This window comes from Conger conger, chromosome 8 (assembly GCF_963514075.1).
Source record: "Conger conger chromosome 8, fConCon1.1, whole genome shotgun sequence".
Lineage (NCBI taxonomy): Eukaryota > Metazoa > Chordata > Actinopteri > Anguilliformes > Congridae > Conger > Conger conger.
The window spans coordinates 15287831-15313499 of NC_083767.1; the positions used below are offsets into that span (position 1 = coordinate 15287831).

General features: G+C 43.0%; 1 protein-coding gene across 4 annotated transcripts in view; it reads right to left on the reverse strand.

The window, feature by feature from the left end:
- Window positions 1–25669, reverse strand: part of LOC133135026 (rap guanine nucleotide exchange factor 2-like) — a 94486-nt gene that overhangs the window by 66605 nt on the left and 2212 nt on the right. For all 4 annotated transcript variants that reach the window (XM_061251762.1, XM_061251759.1, XM_061251761.1 and 1 more), the window contains exons 2-3: window positions 3360–3430; window positions 803–859 (exon numbers count right to left, since the gene is read on the reverse strand). In XM_061251762.1, the coding sequence (XP_061107746.1) occupies window positions 803–859; window positions 3360–3430 (128 nt within the window). The remainder of the gene's footprint in view (window positions 1–802; window positions 860–3359; window positions 3431–25669) is intronic.

Genomic DNA, 25669 nt, shown 5'->3' on the forward strand with positions numbered 1-25669 from the left:
GTCATAGTGATTTTCTATTGTGGGAAAAATAATTAACATTATTCAAAAAACATAATACATTAGGATCCTCAACCAGTGCACACCTGCATTGAATGGACCAATGCACGGTTTTTGCAAGAAGGCTTAGACTGTAATTTATTGTGTAAAAATACATAAATAACATAGAACATAGATAAATAATCGGGCTCACAATATTAATTTCCATTGAAAATGTTGGTATTATTCTTATCTGTTCGTATTCCAGAGCCAAGTGAAGACCTCATCTAAATTCAGAGATGCTGCTCCAGGACTCTGATCTATAAATGATGTGGATGGGTCTCTCCTCAGGGTGTCGGGCCAGCTCACAGCCCATTGCGTTACTGTAAGGATCGGCCCTGAGCGAGTTCTGTGCCATCGTTGTATCGGGTGAAAGGGAGAGCTTCATGGATGCGGCAGAGTGGTTTCACGGTTAAGGAGCCAGGCTTGTCACTCAAGGCTTCAGATCTAAATCAGGGCCGGGGCACAGCTGTTTTATCTTTGAACGTGCTTCAAAAAACATCCACTTCTATAAATAGAAGTGTGTATGTGAGGGGGGAAAAAAGTAAGTGATCTACACATGATAGTTGCAAGATAAGGAATATTCAATGAGGGCAGCAAACCAAGCAAGTGAAGTAGCAGAATGAAAAATAAGAATACAGGCTTGGTTCATTTCATGAAAGGTGTCAGGAATAATGGCATCAGCTGGTTTCCAGATGAGGAACAACAAACTGAATAGATGTATTTCTTATCCTTTAATGAAGCCGGAGACAGGAAAGGGACTTACTAGTACAGCACCTCGTTGGCCTCGTGCCTCTCGTACCGCACGGTTTCACACATCAACCTGCGAAGACACAGGACAGAAATAACACTGAAGCATCATCCCCTCTGAGGCAGAATTAATCAAGCAGTGTGAACGCTGTGGCATGTGAATGAGTGAGCGCGGTAGCACGTGAGTGAGTGAACGTGGTCATATGTGAACAAGTGAATGTGGTCGTACCTGAACAAGAATGCTGTTGTATTTGAATGAGTGAACGCTGCTGTATGTGAGTGAGTGAATGCAGTTGTATGTGAATGAGTGAATGCTGTTGTATTTGAATGAGTGAACGCTGCTGTATGTGAATGAGTGAACGCTGTTTTATGTGAGTGAGTGAACGCTGTTGTATTTGAATGAGTGAATGCGGTTGTGTGTGAATGAGTGAATGTGGTCGTACGTGAACGAGAATGCTGTTGTATTTGAATGAGTGAATGCTGATGTATGTGAATGAGTGAATGCAGTTGTATGTGAGGGAGTGAATGCAGTTGTGTGTGAATGAGTGCATGCGGTTGTATGTGAAGGAGTGAGCACTCAGGACAGTTGAACTAATTGGGTCTTGGGTACTCTTCCTGACAAGCTCAGCTTCTGTAGATGACTCAGTAACACAGGCCAGAATGCAACATCCCAAACCCAAGATCTGTACAGGCCAGCATGGAGTCCAGCCCTTCTCTGAAAATCTATTTTAAGGGACTGTCTTCTCATACATTACCATTAGTTTCCTGTTCATTATCACGCAACAGAAATATGTGAATGGGTCTTGAAATGAATTCTGGACTTTTTAGTCAAGTCATCGTGTCCAATCACATACACATTCCTGTCCCCCCCAGAGGGCCACTCCCTCCTGTAATCACTCCATTTGGTATGCAGCTGGTGGGGGGGGGGTTGTCAAACAACAGAGGCTAAGGGCTTAATATGTTTCACTGCTCATTGATGCAGAACAGGAGAACAGAAGCAAGTTCAACACCATAGATCAGCACTGAAAATACACATCTCATGGGATGAAAATAAACGTTCTATTACACTCTGCTAGTTTAACTCAGTGTGTGTGTGTGTGTGGGCCTGCGTAGGGGTGTGTATATAAGTGTTTGTGTGTGTGTGCCTGTAGGCATGCATGTTTGAGTGTGTGTGTGTGTGCGTATGCAAGTATGCAAGTGTGTGTGTGTATCTGTAGGTATGCGTGTTTGTTTGTTTGTTTGTTTGTGTGGGTGGGCATGCAAGAGGGTGTGTATACAAGTATGTAACTGTGTATGTCTATGTGTGTGTATGTGTGTGTGTTTGTGTGTGTGTGTGTGTCTGTGTGTGTATGTGTGTGTGTGTGTGTGTGTGTGAGTGTGGCGCGTTATATCAGTCCATTCCCGCACCCCTCACTGAACAACCAAGTGATCAGAGGGGCCTCTGAAAGGTCAGGCTCAGGAATGTTCCAGACTTTGAGGTCATGTGATCCCAGGCGTTCCTGAACTCTTAATCCACATGTGTAAGCATGCGGCATGCTGGGAACTCACTCCAGGATAAACAGTTTGCAGAGCCCGGGGTGGTCATGTGACCGCCTTAGGGACGGCTGGTGAACCGAAGGGTCAATGCGCAAACCCCCAGAGACCCCCTAGCCCCCCACCCCCTCAAGCGTTGCATAACAATGGTGTTATGTATATCTCAATATCAATTTAGCATTAATGAGCTTAAATGATCAGCAATGGGCTTGTTTTTTGTGGGGAAAATGCATAACAATAGCTTCCCATTGCAGTAACCTCCAGACAGGTACTCAAGCACCTGTTAAGGCATAAAGTGCAGACTTCATTTCTCCTGGTATATTCTACTTTTGGCTAGCAGCCAATGAGAAGCCTGGATGTGCATGGAATTATCTTTTACTCATTTTACTGCCTGTCATTAATTTTAACTCGCATATATAAGATTTGTTTTTTGTTTTTTTCCCCTCTCCGTAATACAGCGAGTATTAAGTTTGGCAGTCATGGAGATGAACAAAAAATGTGTTAATTAATTTCCCAGTGAAAGTGAAAAGCAAATCGCGAAGTGACAGGTTTGAATGGAGCTCGCAGTCTAGTTCAGTATAGAAAGCGGTTTGCATTTCCCAGTTAATTTTCAGCCGGGCCGTCACTTTGAACTTACAATAGATTCTTTGTGGAAACGTGAACAACGCTTATTGAACAAGATAATAGGAATCCGATTCCTTCACAATGATGTAGTTCATATTTAACTGGAGGCAGGATAACCCGATTATGACTACAGCAATGCTGTACTGTACATAGTGTGTGACACACGCTTGCAGATTTGTCTCTCGTTACGTATGTAATGCAATCAATACCCCGGAGAATGTTCTATATGTCCCTGGGGTAATATTATTCAGACTCGGAGTCAAGGTTACAAGCTAACCATTAAGTCCCAATTGGCATGTTTAAATTATGTAATAATATTATTACAGCTGTGATTACACGCGTCTGCTTCTGAAAGTTATTTACTGCAGAGCACTGCTGCTGTAGGAGAGGACCTGGACCTCCAGGCTGGAACGTACCTTAGCTGGTGTTCTCTGAGATTGGACAGGGCTTCCATCCCATGGAGGTAGGAGTACACGATTTCCAGGTCCTGGAATGACAAATCCCATTTTCAGCATGAGGTTAGGGTGAACCTTTTAAGTATACATACACCGCACGCAGTGCCATATGTCACGTCCACAAGGTAATCACGTTCAGGTCTGTTAAGCATACTTCTCTAAGACGCACAGTTGGAGACTAAGCAGTAAGGTGTCAACGTTTTATTTTTTTTATGTGCTTAATGAAAATACACCACCTAAGCTTCTCAAACAGTGAGGACAAAAACAAACTTGAGGAACTTCACACATTCCACTTGTATTTATTCTGAACAAACCCAGCAGGAACGTGAAGAAAGTCACTGTGTGTGTGTGCGCACACAAGTTTCTGTGCTGTTTGTGTGCGTGCATGAGTGTGCATGTAAATGGTAAATCGTCTGCATTTATATAGCGCCTTTATCCAAAGTGGTGTAGAATTGATGCTTCTCATTCACTCACACTCACACACCAATGCCAACTGTCACCATTTTTCTAGCCCACGTGTGTGCTGCTTGTGCGCTTGTGCATGAGTGGATTTGTGAGTATGTGTATACATGTATGTGTGCATGTGCTTGTGTGTGTGTGTGCATATTTGTGTGCATGTGCTTGTGTGTGTGTGCATATTTGTGTCCATGTGCTTGTGTGTGTGTGCATATTTGTGTGCATGTGCTTGTGTGTGTGTGCATATTTGTGTCCATGTGCTTGTGTGTGTGAGCATATTTGTGTGTATGCACGTGCGTGAGCGTGTGCTCGTGTGCGTTTGTGGGTTTTGCAGCGGCAGCAGGGTCATGCGTCTTGGTTGCCCACACGGCCAGGAATAAGAGACGTTCTGTTCTCTCTGCCTCCACCACCAGCGCCAATCACGACCCGGGTCGACCCAATCAGAGCATTCTGCACATAACTGCATTCTACAGCATCACATCCTACGCATCAACTCCCTACACAACACTGTGTTAGGGCATACGCACTAACATCAACACGTTTCAGAACCGTTAATAAGCAGGAAGAAAACTTATCAACCCATTGTGACATCAACAACACAACACTCACAGAGCTAAACACCTTCATTTATAAAGTCTTCCTCTTGGTGGAGGTTTGGATTCTGGTCTTTACACTTACCTACATAATATACCACCCTAATTACCTAAATTCACATTGTATAAAGATAGAAAGTGGTGATGGGAAGAGAAACATTGGCCACACTGAGGTGAATGTGAGTTGTGTGAATGGGTGAATGAGAAGCATCAATTGTACAGCAGACCATTTACCATTTACCATTCACAGACCCATTCCAGTGACACTGAAGCCAAATCATCAGCTCATTTGCAGCATATTACTGTATTTCAGGCATTACTGATTTAATCATTCAACTGTGCAGGCAGGCAGGGTTATTATTGATCTTACATATAGAGCTCTCCCTCCATCAGCACTCATAACAGAGGAGCTTTTAGGAGCAGCACACTGCACTGTATGATCAGCAACAGTATAGCTACTCTTGATCATCCAAGATGCCCCTAAATACAGTAATAATGGGAAAGGTATTTTGAGCAAACTCTACTTCTCCTGGTTCTGGTTTTGATTGCTTCGTTAGCTTAGCATCCGTGTCAAGGATGGAGCTTGAATGTTGATGCATGCAGCTGGTATGTACTCTGATCTACCCTGTGACTCAAGACAACCGATTGGTCCATGCTGCCCCCTGCTGTTGGCACAGGGTATTGCCGGTATTTGAGACAGACTAAACAGCTGCAGGATTTTACCCAGTTAGATATTGTCACAATGAACATTATACTGTGGGTGGGCGTGGGACAGAGGAATAACAGCAAAACCTTGCAGCAGTAGCTTTGGTTTACATCACAGGAGAACTGCAATGGGGAAGGATATCTGCAACCCCTATATGAATGACGATTCAAAAATTACGGTTCAATTGTTACAAACCCAACAAGGGGATTATTTTATTTTTTTATATAACAGCTCGATTTAAAAAAAATAAAAGCATACATCTGGAAGGGCAGTCTTAATTTCACTGACAAAATGCAGACAAAGCCAGCACCAATTGCATGTTATGACTTGACAAGTAAACCAGTTGTGCTTGACTTTCATAATTGCATTCATGATAAAACTGTGGTTTGTATGTTTCCTTGTCTGCAGTACAGCCTAAACCTTATGCCAAAAGTCATTGTTACAACAAATCACCACTAGGTGTCAGGCTAGCCGCCTTTTTCCTTTTCCAGTGGAATGGAAAAAAAAAAGTTGGTTTTTGCAGCCACCGTTTGAACCACAGCCATAACTGGGCCAAATGTTACATAAACCACAAATATGCCTTTTTTGGGTGATTATGCAATCTTTACAGACTCCGTGCCTGGAAAGAATGCAAGGAACTCCTTTTTTTATCTCACACCTCCTGCAACACCAGCTTTTCCTCCACGGCAGGACTTTGCCTCCGTTCGATCACACTGGAGGTCCAGTCAACAGGATGCCGGCACAAACCAAGGGAACACAATGCCCATTGAAATGAGCATTGCCCGCAAAATGCTATTTCTTATCCGCAAAAAAAACAAATGTGCTTGCTAAATTATCATGTCATCACTCTTATTTAAGACACAAAGGACTAAAAATGGGAAGTATATGGGTATCAGGGTAACGGTTAAGTCAAATGGTTCATTTGACCTAACAGGGTTAAGAAATACCCCTCTGTTGGTTCCCCTATTTTTGTATACATGCCTGCCTGTGTTGCTTATGCCTGCTCACAAACTCTGTGTACCTGTTATTTGCTTTAAATGCTGTATCGTGGCTTCTGCTTGTGTGGTCTGCGTTGTCCTCGATGTGTTAACATCAGCCCAGATGGACAGCAGATTGAAATGAGCGGTTTCATGCATCACAGAACAGCCACGTTGATCAATGTGTATTGTCAAGAAAATAAAACAAAAAATAACGTTCCAGCAGTACTACTTATCCACCATTTTATGACCACTGTGAAAACATTTTGTGGCAGAAGCGATTGGCCTGGTCTCCCTCTGTCACTTATGGGAGAGCGCACAGTCTGAAATACCATCTGTTAACCAGAGACTCTGAACCAGACTCACATTAAAAGAGCAGTAAATTCATCTCCACTCTGCTCCACCTCCCCACCAGAAAGCACTGCACTCTGCCATGGGCTTGGTTGAGACGAGACATTGTAAGAACCGCAGTGTGATGTGTAGCCCTGGAGTGTCAGGAGCTTATCTTTACCTCACACTACATTAGCCCCCCACCGAACTGCACAACCGACGGATCATTTCACCCACTTACACAGTGCAGGCAGTGTGTGCGCATAGCTCTATCCCTGAAGCTCAGTCTATTCAAGGTCCTAATGGCGTTACATCACAGTGACTGCGTTAATGGGACAGCCCGGGGCAACAGCCGTGGGTGGTTCCAGCCTACCTGTCACATGTGCAAGGGGAGGATATGACCCCTATGCATGCTTTTGCATGTGTCGCTAAAGTCGCGCAATAGGCTCGATGTTGTAATGGTTGTCACATGAGAAAAACGGGGAGTCGGGTACTTTAGCAGTGAGGCAGAGGTTATAGGTCACCAGTTTCATAGAGAAACTATTAATGTATAACTTCAGAGCCCGTTGAGTGCTGTTTGGGCATCACAGCCACCTCCAAAAACAGCTCGATCTGAGGCCGCGTGCTATAGCTACCGTCCTCTTCTCGAGCGCCCTGCACCTGTGAGAAGGTTCGGGGAGTTTCGAGGAGTGTGACCGTTTCGCCCACCTGGCGGCCGTTCAAAGACGAGCTCGAAACAAAAGCCTCATTGAGCGGAAGCCCTCTAAACCGGGCAGGTGAATTCCAGTGGCAGTTCCCGTGGTGACTCCTTGATTGACAGTGCGAGACCACTTTTGGCCTTGTAACCACAGTGCATTCAGCTTGGTCCTTTTTATGTTCAGTGGCCAAGAGCCACTCGAGAAAACACAGTGCTGGCTTCTGCCTCTTACTTCTGTTATTCTCTGAGTATCCCATGCAGGAGTCTATAAACATGGCCCATTTACTGTGTGCATGTTGTGTTTGTGAAATGTGACAACAGCAACCGTAGAAAGACCAGCAGCAGCATACAGTAGTGTGGAGTGGACAGTTTGTCGAATGAGTGTTTAGCAAAGGGCAGGAGAATGGCTTCTGAGTTCCTAGGTGGTGAAATCACTTTTATAATTTCTGCATATACAATCAGTGAGCACTTTATTAGGTAGACCTGTACAGCAGCTTGTTAATGAAAATATCTAATCAGCAAATCATGCGGCAGCAACTAAATGCATAACAGCATGCAGAGGTGGTCAAGAGGTTCAGGTGTTTCAAACGCCTAAGTGGATAGGCTACAGCAGCAGAAGACCAATTTAAAAAAGAAGCCTAAAAACTACCTAATAAAGTATAAACATGGACCCCCCACACACAACTTTGAGCGTGACAGGGACGAGAGTGTGCCTTTGATGAGGGTCCAGGGTTCCTGTGCAAAGGTTGCCTCGGGGCTCTGCCTGCTTGCTGAGGTGGCTGGGCGGATATTGCCCGCTCTCTGTCCCTTCACTGGAGCTGCCTCTGTGGGTCAGCTCCCCTGGCTCTGCTAATGAGACACTGCACATCCAGCAACTATGCAAGTTAGGGTCCATTCAACACAATGGGCCTGCATTGAAACAGATATTAATGAGATTTAGGGTGAACACAATACATTGGAGCTGGAATAGACCTTTAAAATGGACTAAAAATAACAATTTCCAAGTGACCTATAGTAATTTTGATATTGATAATGAAAGTTGGGCCAATTTCCTAAAAATGTGTCAGCCTATATCGGGGTCTGTTGTGACATGGGGACCATTGTTACCCGATCTTTTTTGCCCAATGAGAAACAAGCTAGCCCGCTGTAAATCACATTGCACACGCCCAAATGCATCATATTTCACCTCTGATTTCAACGAACCAGTTTCCTGTCAATTTTGTGCTCAGAAAACATCGCGTAACAATCGACCCCGTCACAACAGGCCCCGATCTACTCTAATTTCAGTTCTAGGGGTTTCTTATATGCCAAAATAAGCATGTCTAAAATCTGTGAAGCTGCGATCCAAAAGTGAATTGGCCTGTAATGACCAATGGTCCTGGCCCTCAAAGCAGGAAAACCTTTTTCTTTACAGTGACTTTAAGAAGCCCTGGTTTCAGCAGGTCTTGCGTTTATTTTTTATTAACAGAGTTATGTGGATGTGCTGCAGCATTAACCATGCCTGTCATTCCAGCACAGAATATTGGACCCAACATCCTATTAACATCAATGGAAGGATAATTAAAATGAGATTAACAGGATAATAAGCAGTGTTCTTACACTGCACAGGGGACATAGGGTTTGTTTTTCAATCTAGATCAGAGAAAGCTTTGAGTACAGCAAATGCCTAAACTTTCCATTCCTGGGTGGGAATCCACACATGACCTATATAGGCACAATCACTCCTTTGTTCCAATACTTTCTTTTTTTTTTATTTGTACCATAGGATGGTTTACCGGACATCATAATTGTCCCACAATTGTCCCATTCTAAGCTAAACGCAGGTTTGGGTCAACATTGAATCTCATTGGATTTGTAGGCCTATATTTGCTCCATTTCTTTTTTCTTTTTTTGCCGTCATTTGTTCGCTTCATTCCCGTCGCGGTAAACCGCCTCTCCCGCCTAAACTCGTGTTCACAAAACGTAAAGGGTGCCGGTTCATGTCGCCGTTCTGATGCCAGGCGACGCTGCACTGATAACATCTACTGTACGAGGCAGATGCGCTCTCCATCTGTACCGTGACGTGACTCACGGCGAACGAGAGGGAGTCTGTAAATGCAGGTGACGAGGGCTGAGAGAGGGTGACGCCGGCGGGAGCACGGCGGAACGCAGACCGGCTGAGAGGGTTACGAGAGGACTTCCAAAAGACGGTGCTCGTCACACTTCTGCGAATACGCGGTATCCGCGAGCAACAAGCTCGGGGCTAGGCTAATTCTGTGGCGCAGAGAGGTGGCAGCATGTGATCGATACTGCGTCATCGCAAAGAAAACAGCTCCGCTTCGCCAGAGTACGTAATGTTCTCAAACTTACACAGTACGTGACGATGAACCATCCGCGCTAATTTCTGTGTTTGAGCCTGTGAGCCCCTCATATATCAGCGTGTGCAAACAGCTGTGGGCGTATGGACGCTGGCGTTACACCCAGCTACCTGCACAGTTTTGATGGGGGGGTGGGTCAAAGGTATTTTTTTACCCAGTGCCCAGTCAGAGGTAAAAGGGAGTCTTTACACATCAAAAGCAGGGGAAGTATCACAGCAAGAGCACACTCGCAAATGCACAGTATTTTTAGAAGGTATCATTATTAAAAATCAATGTTTGCTTTGAAATGGAATTAATGGATTAAGCTGCTGTGTCTCAAAGGCACCACCAGGCACACAGACATGTTGGAAAGTCATGAAGGTTTTACTCTAACCATCCTACACTACTGTCCATGAGTATCTACTGCTTTTTATACAATGGCTTGGTTTAATACCTAATTCCGATTGGCTGGGAGGGATGTATTACTTTTCCATATGATAGTCACGTAAAGAACGTATGGATTCATTTCAGCATGGCATGTTGAGATAATGGAATGTCTTGAATACAACATTGAAAGTTTACAGTTTACATCCTTGTGGCATTGCATGACAGTGGCATACAATTGACATTAGATTTTTGAGCATCAGTAATCAATTTCTGTATGAACAGTAATCAGCATTCAGATCATTAATTAAAACAAACGAGGGGTGTCAGCTTAAGAAATCATTTCTGACCATGTCAAAACTGACCATAACAAGAGGAATTTCTTACGTAGGCAAATCTGCTAGCATGACACATTGTCATTTATTTTTACCAACTAAAATGTGCACTCTGCATTTTAAAATTAGAATAATGTTGAACCTGAAACCAAACCCCCCCCCCCAAAAAAAACAACAACTTGGTGCATTTCAATGAACAGAGTAAGTGCAAAATGCTTAATGTACATTACTTGCTGTACTGGAAAAACGATTTCATCTTCTTCATTAATATTAGCCTAATTACAGGGGAAGACTGCTTTTCGGATTCAGGCGTTTGTTTATTTTGCATTTGGGGCAGCGGTTGCACATTGTACATTAGGAGAAAACAAATGTTTTTGGGTTTGGTTTTTGGCTGTTTGTCCCTGGCCATCAAACACTAATTCCTGAGAGCAACTTTGAGGGAAGGGCCAATGAAATCCTTCCCACACTCTTAAAGCACTCTAAGAGCGTGTAATTATTCTTTCAGTCCTGGGGGGCGGGGGCAGTGGTGAGGCGGAAGGGAACGGCGCTGCTATATCGGGCCGTGAGCAGTGGGAACACGGCGTTTCGGGAACGGGAGAGGTCGGGGGGGGGTGGGACGGGACGCTTTCTCCTGAACCTAATCCAATTTTCCAATTTTCTTGAGCGGCTGAGCTCCAGGACCCCGCCCCTCTTCTGGCCTCGCAGAAGGGAGGGGCTTCCTTCCTGTGCCCCTGCGCTTTTTTCGACAACCGCTAATTTCTCCCAGCGGTTGGTGTCCTGACGCCCCGGCAGGGGGAGGGGGGGGCGTTCGGCTGGAACCAGAGCCACAAAGGCCCCACGGTCGGGCCTTGTCCGTCTTCCCCGACCCCGAGAGCCCATGGTACTCACTGCGCAGATTTCGGGTTTGGTATCCGGAACGTACCCCTGCCTAGAGGGCTCTGTACCAAGCGGCCAAAACCGGGCTTCTTTTTTAAAGCTCATTTCCTGGTCATGCTGAGAGACGGTGCTCACTAGCATCACTGCTGTGGGCTCCAGTGTAGGTCATTCAGACCCGCTTTCATTGTAAACTCGACTATCCAGGCCTCAAAACGCTTTTCACAAGCCCACAGATAGTCAGTGGGCGACATAACAGGCACTTGGTCCATATTTGTTCTACAGCCTACGGTCTGTAAGTGTACCGGCCTGTATCGAACAAGATCACGGTTACAGGGTTCGACCGTAGGGTCACTCTTTGGGGCTAGGTGTGTGCGGTCGCTGGCTGCATTCGTTTACGAGGCCGGGCCTCTCCGCATTGCAGGAGAGCATTCTGCCCAGTGAAACCTGGCAGAGAGGAGGAGGACTCCAGCGGATGGTGAACGGGGGAGGGGAGGGTGGTAGGAGGAAGGGGGCCTGGAGAATAACAGTGTGAGCGTGGAGCTGGGGTTGGTGAGACAGTGCGAGGGAAGGCACAGCATGCGGGACTGCCCACTCGTTGATTAAGAGTGCAGCTGGGCCATTTGTTCTGCTGCAGCAAACACATTTTGTCTGTTTTTGAAACTGGTTTCCGTTTGGTGGGAACACACAGCAACATAAACACATGCCTCCTCTTTCTCCCTCTAGACCTTTTTTTTTTCTGCTTGCATCTCACCTCCCTTTTGTCGCTCTCACGCTACATCTTGTTCAGTCCATGACTACTCCTATTATTTCACCTGACCCTCGTCAACATCTTTCTCATCAATCCTCCTCTCTCCCCACCTACACCTCCTCTCTCCCCATCAACACCGCCTCTCTAACCATCAACACCACCTTTTTCCTATCTACACCTCCTCTCCTCATATACACCCCGATTCTCCCATGTACACCTCCTCTCTCCCATGTACACCTCCTCTGCACTCTCCTGTTAAACTGCACTTCCAAATGTGACTTCGATATGAGAGTAAAAGAATCATGGAATGATAGGAAAAGTTCCTGAAAAAGAAATCTACTGTGTTTATGACAAACATTTTGCCTGAGTTAATCTGTCTGACATAAACTATGCCTTGTAAGCTAAGGCTACTAATGTCCACATTGCTAATTTCAGTAACCACCAAATTCAATATGCATACACTATACTAAATGTAAACACCTGCCAAAATCTCAAGTCAGACCACTAAACTAAATTACCATTTCACCATGCAAAGCAAGATGTGTTTTCTCTAATTCACCATTACCCTACATACACAGTTTAATCTTTGGACCTCTTTATGAAGTAGAGTTCTAAGAAGCTCATCTTCCAAGCTTAAGAATTCTATGCTCTTTTCTTGGGAGGGAGAAAACAGCTTAAACTCGTCAAATCGTGGGTAGACCAATTCTATGTTGAATATAATTAGGTTGGCTTTTTCGAAAATGACTCCAACAGCTCCTGCTGAACTTGAAAGTATCAAACGCACGTAGCCCATGCTGTGAGCAGAAAGGGCTAGCGTGTTGGTTCGAGAGGAAAGCTTCCCACGCCAGTGGAGCATGCAAGGCGGAATAGGGAAAATAGCAGCTGTTTATCTCTTGCTGAGTCCACACATTTCGGCTAAACACCGTCACTTACCCAGCGGAATCCTGCAATAGCCCTGGACTTCAGCCAGCTCTTGTTTTACGACGTAAAATATTTACAACTAGCCTACATTCAGCTTCTCTATCCACAGGTACTCTTCGACAGAAAATCAGCGACCGGCTATCATTTCTAAAATTATCTATTTTTAGTTGGGCATCGGCTTCTGAAGCCATAACCAGCTGTCACCAGAACACACTCAAGACTATAAAGCTCCTCTCTAAAGCCTCCAGCTTCTCCTGTGAAGCTGTCCTGTCAAATCTTTTGATTATCTATGCATTACTGCTGTTCTTCTGAATCGTTTACCAGTTACCAAAAAAATGCTGTCTGAATAGCATTTCCTCGGTTGTCAGTGATTAGGTCCTATGTGACAAACATTTGACATTTGAAAAATGATGATGAAGTTAGACATTTCCTGGATATCGTATCCATTGAATCAACAATGAATGGCAAATGCGATATCAATATCATTGAGTAGTCAACCCTGTCGCTCAGACACAAAAAGATGGTGCAAACTGGCTTGAGTGGAATGTTTGGATGTTGAGGTCCAGACGGATGGGCTTTCACAAAGCAATGTGGACTGGCATTCAGCTCTCCTGATCCATCTTCACCATGTCCTCCACCACCCATCCACATGACCCAAAGTCAGAGGTCAGGGTGACACAGGGCTGAGAAGTTGATGGGCACGGACAGCCAGCAGCATTGTGTCCTCTCCCAGAATGCTCCACCCGTAAGTGTTAGCATTCCCACAGACACCGCCCTCATCTTACTATGCAAGCTTGAGAAAAGTCATGACCTCAGAAAACCCAAAACATTGTCAATGCAGCCAAAACAGTTTGAGGAAACTGCTTTCAACTTCTACATAATATTATTCTACTACAATCAGAGATAAAAAATGTTTGGAGGAAATCAAGGACTGAAGAATCCGAGAACTTTTCTGTCTCTCTCTCTCTCTTTCAGATAAGTCAATCCATTGTAAAATTAACCTTGGGCAAGTTGTAAGTTAAACTTCCCAAGCACGTACTACATTACGGAATGGACAGACTCAAAGTAGTCAAATCCTGGCAGATTTGAATTATGGCTGCTAGGTTCACCCAAACAAATGCTATCACAGTAGGTGCCTTCTGAAGTTTGGAGAAAGCAGAACGAGGGGTGTAAAACATTCTGAAGGGTATTCTCTTGAGCTGTAAGGAAAAGTACAGGGGACTAGGTGCATAATAAATTCACCAAGGTGAGGCAGCATCTGCGGCAGTGTATCCGAATGCTACACAGCGAGAGGGGAGCGAAACTGTACATGCAGCTTTACTGCTGGGCTTGGCGCTCTGAGCCTCCTCTGTCAAATGAAATAAACAGCATATAATTTAGTTTTTTAATGCAATTAATGCAAGGGACTCCTGCAAACAAGGAACAGTTCTCATGCTGGCAAAGAGCCGTGGTGACGCGACTGTCAAAAAGAAAAATCAGCCTCCCGATTCAATCCATTAGAGCCCAGCTGATATGGGATTACGATACCACTTTGATAGGGGAAAAATGCACCAATATCAAAATGGCGGCTGATATAATGAATTTATATAAACCAGATTAAATGACAATAGACCATTCTGTGTATCGTGCACCAATTTTCCACTGATATGACGATGCAACAGTATTCAGAAGGCTGTTATCTTAAATGACTTTGTTGACATAAATAACATTGTGTAAACCAATTTTACATTGAACACTGTGACCTTTGAAAACCAATCCATTACTGACCATCAATACTGCCAGTCAATTAGCCTTGTGATACAATATACAAGAAGAAGCACACCGGATTGAATCACAGAGTTCAGTGGTTTGAATACACCCAACACGGCCCCTGACCGCAGCATACAACCAAACACCGCCACTCACAGCCTCATCACAGATCCATTTTGTGGACTGCAGTACATGTAACTAGATCCCAAAAACCACAAAATAAATGAAACTATTGACTTGGTAAAATTATACCCTTAATTTCTACACAAAGAGAACCATTGTAAAATGGTACTCAACTACGGCATTGTAAGTTGTAGCCCAGAGGTAGTAAAGACACTAGCCTACTGAATAGAACATAAATGCACAACCCTTAATATGCTACTGTACATGCAATAAGAAACCTGAAACTAGAAATTTGTGAAAGGATCAGTAAGCAGGCTTGGGAGTACAGTACTTCACCAGTACAGGTCTAAATGTCACAAAGATGGCCTCTAATTGTCTTGATAGATAAACCTAAGAGTATTGAATTGAATTCATTCAAAAAGCGTGGCGTGATGCATTGTAAACAGGCACTCTTCGTGGATGAATGAGGGGACTCATCGAGGTAAACTGATTAGTCAATCTGTGCTGATGTGTTCACTCGTGGAGATGATCACAAGAAAATAATGTTAAACCCTGAGAGAGGCCTCGCTTCAAATTCAAAGCCTGAAGGACAGTTCCAGTTCTATACCTCAGGTGTCTTGGATGAGCATTGATACATTGATACTTATTTTTTAAGGTTCTTAAAAAACTTGCCAATAAAATACAGCAGAGGCTGAAGGAACAGAACATACCGGAACATGAACCAAGCCAACAGTACTCAAGGCTATAGAAAACATATGGATACCTAAGACTAATCAAATGATCCAACACAGGGCAGAATGGACACTCAGCAGGCATTCACTTAAAAGGAGCTGGACTGAATGCAGGGCTTTGTCAAACAGCTCCCTGATAAAAATCAATGTCTCCATGCACCAGCAGCTCGGGCTGAAGCCGTTAAGAATCTCCAGGATCAGCATTAGTGTTTGTGTTCCACACACAGACGCGGTGACATTCCACTCCTGAGGGTCAGGAGTCAGGACTGCATTTCCCCAAAGGGCGTGACCCCACTCCACAGCATGTGCTAAATATATTCACCTTCTCCAAGACTTCTACTTTAGCATCAGGACATCTGACCAATCCGTCTGAAAGACCATAGGCCTAATGTACACAAATGTTAATAAATGAGCCTAACCCAAAATAAGAGTTGAACGATGATATTAAACTGCTGCAGGAAAAACATATTCTTTAACTTTGTTAATGACATTATGAGTATATATATATATATATATATATATATATATATATATATATATATATATAAATAAATCATAAAAGGAATATTCTTTGTAGTGTTCACATCGATTTCCAATCTCATATCTGGATTTTATATTCGTGTAACAAAAGAATAAAGTGTGGGACACCAGAAACATGTTACAGCATGAAAGAAATCCAATTTTGCTAAAACCATGCAAATAGTACAGCATTAACCCTAAAAGATTTTCTTCTTCAGAGTTTGGCTGGAAGTTGTGTTTCTGTTTCCAAGACATTCGGATACAACACTGTTCAGGCAAATTCTCAAAAGAACAAAAGCAGGAGGGCTGTCCACAGAGGTTTGTCTGAACTGTCGAAGTAAACTTGCACTCCATCTTTAGCGATCTGACTGGCCTGGACAGCCTGGCATTCTTAATTTTCGCAGTCTTTACCATCAAATTCTACTTCTTTCAATCCTGTTATGTTCTACCATGGCCCAAGTGATTTCACTGGTTTGATGCTCATGGCAGCTATGGCTAGAGGGCATTGTGGTCCTTGGTGTGCATCACAGTAAAACAAATGGAGACTAGCACAGAAAGACCTAAATGATCTATTGTGCTTTAAATAAAATAAATAGAGCTTTAAGCTAAAAAACTACAGTTTCACCATTTGCTTGCTTACTTGCTAAAGACAAAGTTTGTGTTTGCTTCTAAAATTTTCAGATTTTCTATGGATTATTTGCAGAGAATTTCTGGTCTACCTCAAGATATAGGGCTAAATAGTACATGATATGCCAACAATCAAATCAACTATTGATGAATTTATGTGGGCTGAGGGTATAATGAGGCAGGCTTTGGTAACAGAAAGCAGACGCTGAGAGGCACGCTCTCTCTCTCTGAAGTTCTCCGCAGGGTCCGCCTGTGTTCTGAGGGCCGTGACGGAGGGGGTGTGACCTTTGACACCATGGTCACTCTGAGAGGGGGGGGGCTCTCGGGTCAGGCTTCACACAGCTTATCTAACACAAGCCCTCTGGTTATCCTTCTGAGCGAGCGAAGCCAATCCCAAGCTCCTCCGAGAGGCGCTTTGAAAAACGACCGTCGTTCCTCCCCAGCGCATGTATAATTCAGGAATTCTGTCATCGTTATCGTCGACAACGGTGTTCCACGGAAGCCGGGATGAGGCTCCCCGACACGCTTCATATTCCATTCTAACTGATCTCAATGAGTGCGGGCCATTCATCGAGCACTGAGCGCTAGTTAGAGCTGCCCTTCATAATGCAGGTAAATTAACAATGAGCTGCCTTGTTCTTTGGTCTCCAAACACAGTCGTATCTGAGTGAAAAAGCACAAACCACCAGCAATGACAGCTAGTCTATACATAGGAGCAGAGTCCACAGTATTCAGTAACATAGTTGACTTGGGTTGGGTAGAAGCAGACAACATAGTGTTAGGTAACAGGATGTGGCTGACTGGGGCTGTAGGCTATCTCAGTAGAGGTAGTGTAATAATATCAGATGCTGCTTCTAAACGACCACGGCGCTTGAACAGCACTGATAAAGATCAAACACCACAGCTCTGTGTTGGCAATGACAGAAGCTGTGTATTTAAGCCAAGACTACCGTGTATAATACACTACTGATGGAGGCTGCAGTTTTGGATGTGTGCCATTTGTAGGAAGTTGGAACAAAGAATACATCAGATAATAAGCATCAATTTGTTTTCAAAGGCAGCAGTAATGCAACTTTGAGAAAGCAATTCTAAATAATAAGACATTACAGAAGTAGTGTAGATAAAATACTTTACTTTGACGGTTGTATATTTATGGAATGATGGATCTTTCGTGGTCTGGTACATTTTTCCATTCCAAACACACAAGTACCTTCAGCCCGGAATTTAAAACACTCATGTTCTGTGCATATCCTCATTTTCAAAATGGAATATATGGCACACAGATCAAATAACATTCAAATATATATGGCTATATATTAAAGACCCAAAACACAGAATATAAGCCAATAGGAAACACCTGGAAATCATAGTGGAATAATGTCATACGGGTAGAGAAATATCACTAACAGATGTCAGTTATGTTCCTTTGAAAACGATTTATGAAATGTAGCTGGTGCCTCCGTTTCTTAACTGATATGTGATACTGGAAAAGGTTGTTAAATGATAGCATAAAAGTGCCTGTGTGTATGTACGCGTGTGCAAATGTCAATCATACATAAACATAGACAGAAAAATATAAAATTCCTTATGAGAAATATAATTTATTTACTCGGCAGAAGGCTTAATCGAGAGGGACACACATTTTTTTTGTTGTTATTCACAGAAGAACATTTATGTAAATAATAAAGATTAAGTGCCCAGCTCAAAGGAGCAATAGCAGCAGCCTAGAGAGATTTGAACCTGCAACCTTTTGGATACAACCTTGTAGTTTTATGTTCTGGGGACTCCAAGCTCATAGCTGCAGCTGCATAGGGGCCCCTGGCCTCACGTTACACCAGGCTATCGCACATTTCGGCTATGCTCACTGGAGTATAAAACAGGTGACTGGCGAATGAATAAGGTCTAAGACTGGTCACTGGCCAATGAACAAGGTCTGCCATTTCAAAATCATCACCGGAGAGCTCAGCTACACACTGCTGCCAAATAAAGCACCTCCCGCTAAGGTTGTTCTGTCCATTAGAAATAGCACATCATCAGAAATACAGCATCGAAAGGGCTGGCTAACTATTTTATTCCATTTCTTTTAGACCGGAAACTTTACTCATTTACAAGAATCTGCAGAACCAATTGCCTCAAAATCACTGACAATATGAACACTGTACAACTATCACTCTGGGGATGCAACTTGCTTGCTCTAGTACAGTAGTCGCAAGCAAGTCATGCTCTGAAGGTTCACAATAGCATGCACAGATATTGCGCATTAGACAATTTCTGGGAACTGGATATGCTATCACTTCTGTTAGCAGCCATGGAGGTGGCCTACATTCCATCAGCTGAAGAAGTTTTAAGGCAATTTGTTGAGCAACCAAATAAACCACTGACCTATAACTTAAAAGTAAACCTTCAGATAAAGAGGTTTCAAAAGTCTTGAAATACCAGCTTTTGAGAGAAAACAAAGACCCACAGTATAAAAGTAGAACACGTCACACAGATTAATCCTACACTTCATCTGAAACGCATACACTCTGAACCACACGACTCTACTTTATATTTGGCGTTCTCTTTGCCTGTGAAACTCCCAACCCTCAGAATGTGCCAAATGATAGGCTTCTGCTCGACTTCAAGCACAGAAAAACCTTTATTTATGCGTTGTCCCCATAGCCCTTTTGATTCATCTATCACTTGGAGATAAAAACAGGGTGGATGCCAGAAAATCTGTTATTAATATATGCATCCTGATATACATACATTCCTTATGCAAGACGAAGTGATACTACTCTGTTTTACATTAGGCTAGTCGCCAAGTCATTGGAGAAGGATTCATCTGAAGATCATCAGCACAATGACAGCTCTGGAGTTCACCCTTCCTTGCAGAATGTATGACTGACTGTGACAGGAAAGTAGGCCTATGTTAGCTTTTTTTTTTTTTCGCGAGGTATGTAGACCACCCTAATGTAAGGCTGTGAGATAGCTTTGCTGACTGCAAGCAGACATCGATACATCATGGGTTTATAAGCTAATGTCTGTTTGAATGGCAATATGGAATTATGTGGGTAACCAATGTGTTGGTTAATAGCAGTTACAAACCAATCCACTGTGGGTAAAACATTGCAAAAAATGTATTCTGAAGAGGAGGGAAGTGGAGAGCTTTCTGCTTGTACTGTATCATACAGGTCCCAAGTTTGTAATCAGCATTAGCATCAAAATACTACAAAATATAGGCTACTACATTTCTAAAATTACATATAAACCCTAAAAACCTTAAATAACAAAGAAAAATACAAAACAGAGAAGACCATTACTGTCATTAGTATTGGCACTTGGAGTTACCCATCTGTACAATTCTACAGATTACAGCAGAGCTAGTCAATCTCGAGAATCATTCATTCTCTTCTAGCTTTGATTATTTGACCAATAAGTACACATGGTAGGTGACTACATCATTAGGGTACTTGACATATGCTAAAGTTAACTATATGACGCTGGACTATTCCCAATTTGCACTTTTCTTAATGCAGAGGGACAGGTTAAGATTTATCCATCACAGTTTAGACATGTAGGTTCCCGGCCAGAATGGCAGGATTTACAGCATAATGACATTACGGACGGCACAAGCAGCATTGATCTCACAGATAGCAGAGCTTCAGCAATCCATTGTAAATGCAATCCACTTGAAATGGAAAGATAATAACATTGCATGTCTGTTAATCAATGTACAATGTAGTAAAGGCTATGGTATGGCTGTCAAGGGATGTCAACATTTCTCACTGCTCGAGTGACCAAATACATTCCCAGCATCTGAAACTCTTTTTTGGCCTTCTATAAATTCTCATTCCTCTGGGTGATTGAGAAAAAACATCCTCATTCCATTTGGTACACGTTTCATCAAGCTCAATGGGAACTGAAGGGGAGAAAGGATGTTGATGAAAATGATAGCCTAATTAACAAATTATTTCAGATTAGTAAAGCAGGCGGTGGGAGACGAGTGGAGTTCAATCCAGGGCGAGCTCAGAACGCAGGCGAAGGGGGAAATGAGGTCAGCCTTAAAGAGCGATTAGAAACAGGGACGTGCCATTGTGAAAAAAGGAGGGATTAATACTAATGATAGCCTATTTTGCGTTGCCTGGTAGAGGTCTGCATCTGGCTGTAAGTGAAGACTAAGCCTGCCTTAGCTCGACGTCTTTCAGGCCCAAGCACAACCAGGCCGACAAGCTCTAGACGAATTTGAAGCGGAAACCAACAACAACATACAGAACAATAGATAATAGTGTAGTGTTTACCACAGGAAAGCTGCTAGTGAAGGTGCTTGTAGTCGCAAAACAGGGGGACCAACACTTCTGCTAGCTGTTGACAAAGATTGACAACAATGGCGCCAAAGCTTCTAGTTTTTGTAGTGCACTGGCCTGCACCACAAGCTAATTAAAACGGCAATGTCTCAACTTTCACGCATTTTAAACACATTTTACCTTCTGTGAAATGTGACGTTAATACATTCGTAGCTTGCCCCTCTGCAACAGCGCCGGTGTAACTTGGATTTTGCAGGATGCTGTGTGTTTGCATAAAGTATGTTTGTAAAATAGAGCAATGGTTTATGTTTCAATGTTCATAATGATCATAACAGGCTAGCCAGCTACAGTGTCAAAAAGATTGTGTTAATCCAACAGACTTTTGTGTTACTTTCAACACAAATGTTACTACTTTTGCAGTACAAATATAAAATGTATGTATTACAAAGGGAGATTTCTTAGTGTGCTGAACGCATCACTAAATGTGTCCTTAACTTGACATGAAGTGATTGTGTCGTTTTTAACTCAACGTCCTTTCTATTTGTCACTCCTGAGCCCAGGATACATGCTCCAGGGAAATTAAGAGTCTGTTCCAAAGACACTGGGAGCAAGCGGACCAGGATGGGCACACAGAGTGTCTGGTGCCAAGTCCTCACAAATGACAGGCTGTGGGTCACTAGAGCTCACAGGTGAATTGATCCAGCATAATTTTTGCAACGGCAAAACCCATTTCACTGCATCTTGTCTCTTCTTCCAGCTCAAAAGAAAAACACAACACCTTTTCACCTTGCCACCTGGCCACAGCTGGCCGACATGACACATAGTTAACATTGAATCCATTGATTCCATGAATCCAAACTGGACACACACACAACATACAACAAATCTAGAGGTTATCAACAGTATTCAGGCTTTTGCTTAGAAAAAGTTGGCTAACTCTACAGCTTTTCCTTGCTGTTGGGAGGTAACGGGTTGTAGCTAGAAGACTGGGTCTGGTTCTTTCTGACAGGATTGAGCAAATGATAATTGAGACCTTGGAAACCCCTCATCCATGTTTTTACCGTGAAGTCAATGCCTTAGTTTTTTTAAGTTAATGCTCGTTTTCGTAGAACTCTGATCTGCCAATGAATCCACACAGCTTAATCCAACATAAGTGCATGGAGTGCAGGAAGTGGAGGGATTATCTGTTCTGCAGGACTAGAAGCTTAAGTGCACACACAAAATGGAGTTTCTAGCAGCATTCACCGAGAAAGGCTTATGTCTTACAATGTTCCCTACATAATGAACACACTAAACCTTAAGACTGAAAACAGAAAAAAAGAGGCATTGTGCATTATACTGAGCAGCAAGAAAGCTAAATTCCAACACATCCCATATCAGCATGCGGTGACATCTGCCTCTGTGATAAAAACAGTCAAAAAGTAATCCGAAAACTTCAAATCCTACACTCAGTGACACCGAGGAGGATTACGGATAGAGGATAGAGCACTGGATTCTGAGCATGTGGTCCACGGGTGTGAATCTGTGCATAGCACTGATGAGATGCTGCTGTACACTTGAAAGAAGGCATTTCACTACAAATCCAAAGTACACGGTAGATATAATGGACTCAAAGAAAGCAGCACAGCCTAAGCAGAACCGGGTTTCAGTATCTAACTAAAAAAAAATGAAAATGTAAGCCTCTTCTGTTTGGAAGAGAATCATTCTTGCAATTTGAAATGAAACCAAAACTGAAAGAATCTTGGCTGGGTTTACGCGTTCTCTTTTCTTCAGATAAGGGCAGCGCATGGCAGAAGAAAGCATGCATGAGTGGGCTTGTGTGCTGGATTCGGCTGATCTGTAGAAGAAAACGACAGTTTCTCTCTGTGGCATCGCAAAATAAATTCAGCAATAGACCTACTGTAAATGAGTCACACAAGAGCTTTATCCATATTCCAGCTTTTCTCATAGCATGGTAATTTTATCTAGGCGAACATGAAGTGGAATCTACGGCGACAGCTTTTGAACAACCAACGTTAATCGCAGTGATGAAAATCAACTGATTCACTCTTGAACCTGCCTCTATGTGCAAGGCACCATTCTTCGCGAATTGACGGGATGAATTTGGCACCAATTAGTCTGTGCGTAAGCCAAATTAAACTACAGAAGGCGGTTCCACTTAGTTTCTCAATTTTATCCATTTATTATTTTGTACGAATCACCCAGTCCGAGAATACCTTTTAATTGTTATGGTTGGAAGCACTCCAGCTTACATCAATGTGCAACACTAAACACTTCAATGTCTTTTCAAGGCAACTTTCGCTCAAGGTAATTTGCCCCCTTTCAAAGTGACACAAGTGTACGAATCAGTCATGTATAATCTGCCTTCCCTCATGAGCAACGTGATCTTACCTTTGGCAAGAGCAGGTCCATGCAATACTAGCAGAACATGCTGCTAATAGCCCTATGAGTTTGTAGATCACAGCAGCGCATAGCATTATCCCGCTACGGGATCTATAGACTACACTGTGTGACAGTCTACACTACACCACAGACAGGGACTGTGGGACTAGACAGCTTCGGTGAGGATTCTGGATGTCCCATGCAATGCCTGTACTGGGAGCTGTCAGAAAGGACAGGGTGAATTTATGCTGTCACTAACCACCTCCCTCCGCCGGTCAACAAACAGCTAAAAACAGTGGTACTTTATTCCGGAAAGGTATGTGCATACTGGAAAGGGTAATCATTTTAAATTTTAAATCTGTTAATCTGGCCACTTACAGCCTTTTCCCTTTCTCTTCTAGACTCTAGACAGAAACTGACTAGTAGTGACTAAGCATTATTTAACTCGAGGCACTATTCTAGGCATATTCTTGTGTTGATGCGCTCCCATCAAAATGCCCACCAGGCCAGCGCTTGTTGTGCCCTGCTATACGATATTACCCATAATTGGCTGTAGTGTGTCAGGAGGGCAGTCTGCCATCAACTGTCATCCCAACTCATATGTGGGAGCCTTACTGGCTGACTGTGAAGTTAAACGAAGCATTGGGGTGGCATCAAGTGAACTGAATGAGGGCTGCAGCAAAAACCATGCACCAACAGAAAACAAGCATTCCAAATTCGGAGAAAAGGGGTAAAAATTAGAACAGGCCCTCCTCAGTCTGTGACCACACCCCCTCTCAATGCATCATTGGGCAGTGTTAATCCCAATGGATCCCAGGAGCTGGGATCATGGAGTGGGACCGTAGGAATGCCAGTCATTCCTGAAAGGGGAGAAGGCGTTGAACCTTGCTTCCTCCACAGAACCAGTAGCTAGTGCATGGACCACCAGAAGTCCATGCACTACGCCACACTCCATACACCCATTCAAAGACGGCCCAATCAGCTGAGGTTCTGAACATGCACCCCAAAGGCACCATCTACCCTGGCCCCAGTCCAGCTTCAGATGACTGCGTCTTCCACACACAGGGCAGAGCATTAGCCTGCCAGGCACCAACAGAGCTGGATTAGCCTCTTAGATGGCTAAATCCACACTGGTTCCATGAATGAGAGTTAAAAATACTATAGCAGAGTTTCACTAATCCACTAAGTGGCCTACCAACTGCACTAGGATAAACACCATCAGTGGTTGAAGGACAGGTATTTAGGTTCAGTTAAGGGGATTAAAAAATAAATAAATAAAATGGCAAAGCTGACTTTCCAATAACATTGTTGGAAGACTACAGCAGAATCTTCAGCGCATTTTGCATTATGCATGCATTTCCATAATAGTTCTGAGTATTTTCAAACGATTGGCAGCATGGTCTCCATTACACTGCAGTACTACACCAATTATTTTTTTGAAGGGAATTTATTGCATAAAACACTGACTGAAATAAGTCCAGGTAACTCATAGCACACAACAGTAGGCTCTGGAAACATGGAATAAATATGCTATGGGGATATCAGAGGTCCTACAATGAATGTACACAGTTTCTGAGCATCACCTGAGCCTAATTTAATTCTAGCTGACTAGCACTGAAGTATGCAGTGCAACCTCCAAAACTTAAGAGTTTGTGCTAATGCCGACTACATTTATTTTCAGAGCATGACCCTCTTATAGACACAGGTAATTACATTTCATGATCTCATCTAAACACTATAGCTTGATGGGGCATATCAACAAGTGTAGCATATAGCAACATGTTTTGCTTTCAAACTGAATAAAGATCAAAATTTTATGTCTGAGCTCAGATGTGGAGTACTAGGTTTGTGCACTAGGACATAGAGTAGGCTTATTTTGACACAGGAAATTGATACAAGGCTGGTTCGCTGTACTAACTGTATTTTGATAAAAGTGGTGCAGAAAGCAAGCATGCCTTTGTTCACTGATGATACCCTGATAAATAACCATATGAGACAAAACATTTGTACACATACCCAATAATTCCATTCACTTATTATAATAATATATGTCTTGAAACAATGAAAATATCATGCATGAAATATTCTTAAAAGGCAATTGAACAATACAATAAACCTCACAATTACGTTGCCATGTGAAAATGACAATTACGAAAACCAATTTTCAATAAATAAAAAAATGAAATCAACAAAAGCAGACCACAGAAATCCTGCAAATCCAGCTAGTAATGTTCAGAATGTATGCTTATTGCCTAAAATTCAAGTTTTTGCAGCATGTATGTAGCATTGTTTTCCCCCAGAAGTGACGTGATCTTGAGTTATACAATATAGACGATAGGCCTATAGTCCTTTATAAATGAGAAGCCAAGATGTGCATGTGAGTATGTGTGTGTGTTTTTTTTTTTTTTTTTTCTTTAGTTTGTTTATTTAGGTCTACACTACAACTTTAGCCCTACACTTGAATCAGTATCTAATTCAATTGTATGCAAAGCATA